General features: G+C 39.9%; 1 protein-coding gene across 2 annotated transcripts; it reads left to right on the top strand.

The window, feature by feature from the left end:
- The first annotated feature begins 236 nt into the window (after window positions 1-236).
- nmur1a (neuromedin U receptor 1a) lies at window positions 237-6,530 on the top strand. 2 transcript variants are annotated; one of them, XM_044043388.1, is made up of 3 exons: window positions 237-406; window positions 1,415-2,365; window positions 5,706-6,530. In XM_044043388.1, the coding sequence occupies exons 2-3, from the start codon at window positions 1,453-1,455 to the stop codon at window positions 6,080-6,082; spliced, it is 1,290 nt and encodes a 429-aa protein (XP_043899323.1). In that variant the 5' UTR covers window positions 237-406; window positions 1,415-1,452; the 3' UTR covers window positions 6,083-6,530. The 2 variants fall into 2 exon arrangements, with proteins under 2 accessions (XP_043899323.1, XP_043899322.1); XM_044043387.1 differs by lacking the exon at window positions 237-406 and having other exon boundaries at window positions 1,334-2,365.
- Window positions 6,531-8,685: the final 2,155 nt, after the last annotated feature.

Below are 8,685 nucleotides of genomic sequence, written 5' to 3'. Positions count from 1 at the left end.
TCATGCCTCACTGCTTCCATTCACAAAATAAACAATAAAGACTATAACATATTAAAGGTTAGTATTGCTTTTGTTTGTTTTGTCTGTGTGAAAGACACGCACACCACATGTCATCACCTTTATTACTGTATTTGTGTGGGCAGCATTATAAATGTAGATTTTGAAGGTCTGCACATTTATGTGTGGTATAGAGAGGATGGGGGTGAGTAAGAATGACGGAGAGTGAGAGAGAGGGAGAATGAGTGTGTGTGTATGCACTATATGTGTGTGATCATGAGTGAGGCTTGAGGAGAAGGAGCGGCAGAGCAGTAGTACAGTGGACGGAGAGCAGCTTCTTGTTAACCCACCTCTTTAGACAATAATCTGCATTGACTCCAGGGAAAAACAACACAGGAACCCATTAGAGGTAAGACGATTTATGCTCCTTGGTGAAAACTAGACAATTAAAGCAGCAAAGTGATTCATTTTACTGTAAATCCAATATTTCCCATTATTATGTGCTTTAAATATAGCAAGGAATCTTATCAGTTTCCTAATGTAATTGGCCAATTCATTAACCTGCAACTGTTGTAATTTACCCATTTATTGCGACAGCTATGTTTTGAAGAGATGTCACGTTAAAATGTTGGAAAACACATTTAGCTTAATCAAAGATAACATTTTAAGACTAATTGATCATGCAGTGGATCGTTATACAGCTATTTGCTGTAAATAGTAACATTCAAATAAAACAAAACACCAACAAAAATCATGTTAGAGGTACTTTTGAATATTGGGTATTTCTGTTATGTTAATGTTTGTCCATGGAACCAATAAAAAAAAAGCATTTACTGAGGTTACATCTCTGCGGCTATAACTTAATTGGTGACTTCATTTGTCTAAGTGGTGACTTTCTGTTGAATCAGTGGCAGGTTCAGTGTAACTGGATTGTTGGGGGGGGTACACTTACATTTAATCAGACTGCATTGTGAAGTAAATGCATTCAAAAAAATTAAATGTGAATAAGATACTTCAAAAAGAAATTAGACCTCGGGTGTAGGGACTGTCGTATCACTCGTAAATCACCTGGTTCCTTCTGCTTTTAACGTTGCAACAATACAAAATATGAAAAGAAAAATACAGTGACCAGAAAAGCACAGCACTGTGTAGCCAAATATGAGTTATCATCGTTTTAAAGAAAATATGCAGTATTTTCATACAGAGCAGGGACACAAATGTAACTGCACAAATGCAACTGAACCAAACATGAATGTACTTTATTTATTTATATATTAATGTACTAATTAAACCCATTTTGTCCATTGGAGCGATCTTTTTGACCCTCAGGCAGCAATTGCATATTTACTAAATAACATTTAAAGCACATTTTAATGGCAATTAAAGCAGATGACTGTTCTATCTTATTTTTCCTCAGAGAGCAAGTGCACTGGGGCAAAGTCAGCAAAGACAAAGATGTCAACTTACAACTGCTCCCTTGATCTAATACCTGAAAGAGGTGGGTGGCTTTGTCCTCTCGGGGAAAAGTGTAGCAATCTGACGCCAGGAATCAACGGCAGCCACGTCGACCTGGATGAAGCGTGTTTGACAGACTACCTGGAAAAATACCTGGGTCCTCGTCGATCCTCTGTGTTCCTCCCAGTCTGTCTCATCTACCTGATCATCTTTGTGGTAGGTGTACTGGGGAATGTGCTGACGTGTACTGTTATCGCACGGAACAAAGTGATGTGGACGCCGACAAATTACTACCTGTTCAGCCTGGCAGTGTCAGACCTGCTGGTGTTGCTGCTCGGCATGCCACTGGAGCTGTACGAGCTCTGGCAAAACTATCCCTTTCTCCTGGGGAAGGGAGGGTGTTACTTCAAAACCTTTCTGTTCGAGACAGTATGCTTGGCGTCCATCCTGAACGTGACAGCACTGAGTGTGGAGCGCTACATTGCTGTGGTGCACCCACTGCGAGCAAAGTATGTCGTGACGCGCACCCATGCCAAACGTGTCATCCTCACAGTGTGGGGTGTGTCAGTGTTGTGTGCCATCCCCAACACAAGTCTGCATGGGATCGCCATCCTTCATAGTCATTCCACCAGCCAGGCTGGAAACGTAAATGTGGAAATCCCTGACTCGGCCATCTGTACACTGGTGAAACCACTATGGATGTACAATCTGACCATTCAGGTGACCACTCTGCTGTTTTTTGCTCTGCCCATGCTCATCATCAGCGTTCTCTACATGCTGATTGGGCTGCAGCTCAAGCGCGAAAAAATGCATCAGGCACTGGAGGTGAAGTTGGAGTTTGGACAGGAGAGCTTTTGTAACGTCCGTACGCAGCAGCAGAAGACACGTCGCCGGCAGGTCACTAAAATGTTGTGTGAGTATTTAACGCTTGTATTATTTTACTGGGAAGTGTGTCCTGGAGTCATTTGTCAGAACATATTTATGTGACATTTGTAGCACAACTGAGCCTCAATACGTTCTTTGGGGTCAGTACCAATATTTGAGAGTTAGAGGATTTAATTTCTTTGCTATAATATGGGGGCTATCTTGGAACATATATGACCATAGTGCTCCTGGGCTTTTAAAAAATGTACTGTTTGAAACTTCCTCTGGCTGAGTCAGCAGATCCTCTGAAGGGATCCAATCAAAGGAAATAATAAGTCATTTTAGAGGGGGGTTTTACAGCCCTGCCCAAATTTGTAGCCCAGGGTCATTTCTGTGTCAGTGAAGGGGAGATGGAACCACTAACCACAAATCTCTCTTTTAAGGAGTAAGGTGGGATTACCAAATTGACTTAGTGCTGATGGAAATGTGAAAAGTGAAGCGTTTTCATAGTTCCGTCATTGTCTCGCCACATATTCATTGATTCACCTTTAAGTGTAAGAACTGTCATTGTTGTCTGTGTCATGTCTTTGTAAATGGAACATGTTTCACTCTACATTTACATTTAAGCATTTAGCAGACACTTTTATCCAAAGCGACTTACAAAAGAGGAATAAGCTACATAGAAGAAGTCTTGGAAAGAAATCCACTAGATAGGAACAGTGGACTGACAGAGGGTAAGAATGCAAGTGCAGAAGGAAGCTAGGACAGAAGATCCTCTTGGGAAGAGCTGGGTCTTCAAGTTCTTCTAGGTCATTCCACCAGCGTGGAACGACACTTGAATAGAGTCTGGATTGTCTAGTGCGGGCTGTTGGCACGGCCAGACGACAATCCTTTAATGAACGGAGTAGTCGAGGGGTAACATTAGCCTTTAGGAGAGCATTTAAGTAGGTGGGAGCAGCTCCATGGAGCACTTTATAGGCTAGCTTCAGGGATTTGAATTTGATGCTGGCGGGCCAAAGATAGCCAGCGGAGCTCAACGAACAGAGGGGTGACATATGCCCTTTTAGGCTGATCGAAGACCAGACAGACCGCCGTGTTCTGGACCATCTGTAGTGGTTTCACAGCACAGGTCGAGAGGCCTGTTAGCAGGACGCTGCAGTAGTCGATGACCAAAACCTGTTCTAGGAGCTGGGTGGCCTGTTGGGTTAGGTAAGGCCTGATTTTTCTTATATTAAATAGTGCAAAGCGAGACTCTGGATCTGGACACTGGATTTATGAATTACACTTTTTCATTACCCAAGTACCCAAAAAAAGGTTAAGTAACCATTACTCAATGTTTAACTAATCATTGGTTAATGGTTACCTAATCCATAACTAATAATTAACCATTAACTAAACATTCACTAATATTACCTAATGATTACTTAAAAAAATTACACAAAACCTTTTGTGTGTACCTTATTGTAAAGCATTTCAAAATCGTGTTTGATACATCACTAATAAAGGAGATGGAAAACTAAACTCCCAAAGGTCTCACGCTTGACATCTGTTGCCACTCAGTGTTTAATGTAAATATAACAACTATATAACTTTTCTACTCTTGACATAATACAATAAAATCATGCATCTGTATAATTCAGAATACAAATGCTAAAATAAACAGTTTTTACTTCCACTTATTACTTATTACTACTTCAAAATGAAAGGTTACCTAAACAATGCTGATCCTTTCGTCTGAAACATCCTTTCATCTGTCATCATCTGTCATACAAGTGTGTTTATTGATGTAGGCCATGTGTGCTTCCGCATCACTCCAGGTCAGGCTCTCACATCAGATGTTTGGTCGCTGTTGAGACTCTGAAGTGCTGCATAAATAAAATCACACTTGAAGACAGAAGACACTAAAACCATGAAGCCAAATGTGTGTTCAGTCATGGAAGTATTTCCTGAAGATTGCACAATTTCCTCCTGTGTGAATAATAAATACTGAAAAACAGAGTGCAGTCATTTTAGAAAATAACTGAGCCATAATAAATAAATACATACAGGACTATATCATATTTCAAATTACTAAAAACTTTGAGACATATTTTCGTATAATTTAGTGACCACTACTTCAGTCCAGTCAGTTGTCTAAGTCAGTCATCTAGAACTTCCTATGAAACAACAAGAAAGTATTGAATTTAGAATTTTCCCCTTTAAAACACTGCCGTAAGATATTCCTATGTATTGGGTATGATTAATTGGAAATGCTGGAAAGTTCAGAGGTTGCATTCAAAATTAACAGGAAAAATGATTAACTCTGATTTTGCTTTTAATGATGTCACTTTGCTTCCACTGTAATTAGCATGCTAACCAACTAGCCTCAGGTCATCCTGTCTGTCCTGTTAATTGTTGATAATTATTTACAATCACATCCGTCCTGAAAACACTAGTGACGCTCAGAGGGGATTTTATAAACCCTTTGTCTGTGGGCACCTTGTTCTTCAGTAGCAAGCTGTAGGCAACAACAACAGTGGGTTTGCTCCTGGGCTCCCCCAACAGTTGGTCAACAGTATCATTTATTACAACTGTTTTACAATAATGTTGAGGTACTGTGTGCATTTGACAAGCCAATGATACCAGTGAAATCTGAAGCAGGACTTCTAATATGAAAACAACCATGTCTTCAGACCAGGATGTTATAGCATGCATTGTGTTGCTTTAATGTCTATATCTGTCCAATAAGTCACAAAAACAAAAGCTTCTGTTTCAAAGTAAAAGCACTGTATTTGTTTTAACAAGGTTATATATATATATATATATGTATATATATATATATATATATATAAAAAAAAACCTTGTTATATATATATATATATACATATATATATATATATATATACATACATATTACAAAGTAATCTTGAACTTTCAAGAGCTTTTTAGAAGAAATATGTTCTTTCAATGCAATCTTTCACACAGCTGTTACAACTGTTTTGTGAGAGTCATTAGATTTTCCTTCGAGAACTCTGTGAGGCAGATAAATCAGAAGGGGCAATTGACTTTCCAACCACAATGACACTTGTGAAAATGTAATTTTGTTTTTGTATCTCAGGTCAAGCTCTTTTATGAGGAGCACTCAAAAACTATTAAGGACAAGTACTGGTCTCGCACAATGGCATGAGCAAGGACTATTTTCCAATTTCTAGTCTAAAAATGAATTGTTGGCTAAATAAAAGGCTGCATGTTGAGGATCCTCTGAATCATAGACACACAGCCCTCAGAGGGACAATTTAATTGAGAACAAAGGGAGCATGTTGGCAAAATCAATCAATGTACTGCTACATTAAACGACCCCCGGGCTGTTACTCCTGCTGTGTTTTTCTCTCTCTCGCTGTTTTTTCCAGTTGTTTTAGTGGTGGTATTTGGGATCTGCTGGGCGCCATTTCACACCGACCGGCTCATGTGGAGTTTCATCCATGACTGGACTGAAAACCACCTGGAAATCTTCCAGTATGTCCACATCATCTCTGGAGTGTTTTTCTACCTCAGCTCAGCCGTTAACCCAATCCTTTACAACCTCATGTCCACCCGCTTTAGAGAAATGTTCATGGAAGTCATGTGCCACCGGCCACATCACGCAACTCCGAGAAAATACTCGCTCAGCGTCACCCGGGTGACGCTCCGCAGCACACTGAGCGACGCGCCTCTCAACAACGGAGCGGCTGTTATTGAGGCCGAGGCAGAAAATGGAGTAAGACATGAGACCACTTTTTCAGCTTAAGGGGTTTTTCAAGTGTACTGTGGTGTCCAGGTGTCCTCATCTGATTCACTGCATCCATCAGCTGTAATCAACATCCAAACTAAATAAGTGCATCAGCTAAATATCTAATTGCAAAGTGGAGGAAGTGAACTGGAAGCACACTCGTCTGACGTCTGCTGAAACTGCCATTTTAAGTGTTTATTACTAGGCTTCTTGTAACTCACTGGAGATGAACTTCTGTGCCACAGTCCAAACAGGCCTGATTCGAGAATGCAACTAACGAGATGAACTTATCCATGCATTAGCGGATTGTTTGAAAAAGTAATTGCGTGCTCATCTGTTTTAGATGTAGGTCAGTGCTCTCAAACCTGGCAACTTAGTAAGTCCTACCAATACTGTAATTAAGTGAAAAAAGCTTTTTGTTGCTGTTGATGTTATTATTCTGCCTCTGTTTGGTCGTCATGACTATGTACACGGTAATATGTAATATGTACACTGAATCCTTCAACTGGAAAAAAAAGGTCTATCAAGCAAATAGAATCAGACACTGCTTGAGGCTTATAGTACAGCACAAGAACAATTTACCCCTGCTGAATGACCGGGTTTTTGAGCAGAAAACTGCTCTGAACGTCTGAAAACGTTTTCTGTCACACTCTAAAATGTACGCAACAATCTCGCTTTACTAGTGCAATGTCATGACCTGCAATCTAAACACCACTGAGAAACACAGGAGCAGTTTTGTGGCGATGAGAGGCTTACACTCATCTTCACAAAGGTTTAGCCTTCACTCTTCATTACAGGTAAATGAGAGTAAATAAAACATAACAGTGTCGAAAGCAATGCAAAACAAATCATTTTCAATGCTCCATCCAGTAGAGTTTGCATTTCCATTTCCCTGCATAATGGGTAGGGGTATGATTATGATTTCAATGAAAACACGCAAGTTCATTTATTAGGAAAAATACAGCATTACCCTATGTTTGAATTGAAATGATACAAACTGACAGTTTGATGTTGAAAGTGTGTTTACTCTTTGTACAGTTTTGTCCGTGTGCAGTAAGACTAATTCTGTGAATTTGCTAAATGTATGTTGCTTTTTTACAGTTTATACGTGTGTTGTTCTTTATGTTGCCTGTGTAATTTCTCTCTTTTGCATTGTGTTACGTATGATGCTGGAACACAGTGTTTTCAAGTTGTTTCCAGTGATTCTCAGAACTCTCAAATCATTTCACGCGTGATGTTTTAGATTGCCAAACTTGGACAATGCGGTGATTTCACCGCCTTTCGTGACCTGCCGCATTAGTTTCAATCTTTTATGATGTTGACTTATTGATGTGCCCCTTGCAGTGTTTCAGTGTACGCACATCATTAATTAATCTAGTGAGCAAAATGTTATTGTACTCCAATGGATGGCTCACACTGCACAAATAAAGATTTTAAAAAATCCTTTAAAAAAGTTAACAGCCACCATGGTATTCTTATTTAAAGCTATTCATGTGGATTTGTCAGAGGTCCACAGTCATGTTAACTGAGGATGTCTATGGGAAGCATTTGGTGCAGAGCTGCTGTTGGTCCTTCATCAGTTCTTCAAGCAGAAGGCAACAGGTGCAGTACCATGAGCCACAACATGCTCAGAAACAACAGCAATTTCCATGTGTTACTCAATCATAATAATTAGTAGAGGTGTTGATTTACTCTACCCGCTTAGATTTACTTTACTGCTGAAAGGGACCTGTAAAAGCTTTGCTGCAGATACTAAGTCGTCCCATGAGGCAAACTAACGTTATCACCTTTAATCTCATCTCTGCTCAGCTCTCTGTCCTTACAGTTGGGTGATTTAATTTATATGGATTTCAAGGTTGTTGACAGAAATCCCTTGCATTCAAAGTCTGATTATTCATTGTATTCCTGTAATAACAAGCCAATAAAAAACACAGAAGATCAATACTTCATTTTCAGACACGAGGTGTGCTAAATAGCCTTCTACCCCATGAAAGAGCCGCAAGGATAGCCCACCTGTATGAGAACAAACAATGGGCCATTGAGTACCATATCTAATGGCCCAAAAACCACTGTGACACAGCCATGTGGGTAATGGACAACCTGCTCCCCCTGCAGAACCATAGCTGCTCACACATTATTTTTTGCAACGGAGCAGTGGGTTACAATTGGATTACTCTGTCACTGTGGTATAAATTCAGATGTAGCATCATGGGTTGCAAAATATCATATAATCATAGGATAATACTCAGTAAATAGGAGGCATCTGCAGGAGCCTAGTCTATAAAACGCCCTTATTTGATAGTTGATTACCACGGGCTGCACTCAAGTACAAACACACTTTAGATAGTATTTTGTGGTTGAAAGTGTGAAGCTGTAATTGCTGTTTTTTTGTGCGTGAAACAATATAGACAGCAGTCACATGTTACCGAGAGTGAGGCCTTTTCTCATGGTAGTGGCAGAAGTTGTCTGTGAACAGCTACGTACATAAAACTCCTGAAATCGGCAATAACGTTGGAAACCTGATCATGTAATAAAGTCAGGGATGACTACATGTCACTACATGTGAGAGTTCCTCGTGATCTGAAGCATTGTAGATTGCACAATTCACACTTTGACACTCT

Source organism: Solea senegalensis, linkage group LG14, assembly GCF_019176455.1.
Source record: "Solea senegalensis isolate Sse05_10M linkage group LG14, IFAPA_SoseM_1, whole genome shotgun sequence".
Classification (NCBI taxonomy): Eukaryota; Metazoa; Chordata; class Actinopteri; order Pleuronectiformes; family Soleidae; genus Solea; species Solea senegalensis.
The sequence above is the reverse complement of the archived record's forward strand: the minus strand, read 5'-3'. Positions and strand labels throughout refer to the sequence as shown.

What these genes read in the sequence shown, in the direction of transcription:
- nmur1a (XM_044043387.1), top strand. Translation starts at nt 1,387, where the DNA reads ATGACTGTTCTATCTTATTTTTCCTCAGAGAGCAAGTGCACTGGGGCA. An exon ending in GCAGGTCACTAAAATGTTGT is followed by an intron (nt 2,366 to 5,705) that starts GTGAGTATTTAA and finishes TGTTTTTTCCAG; the next exon opens with TTGTTTTAGTGGTGGTATTT.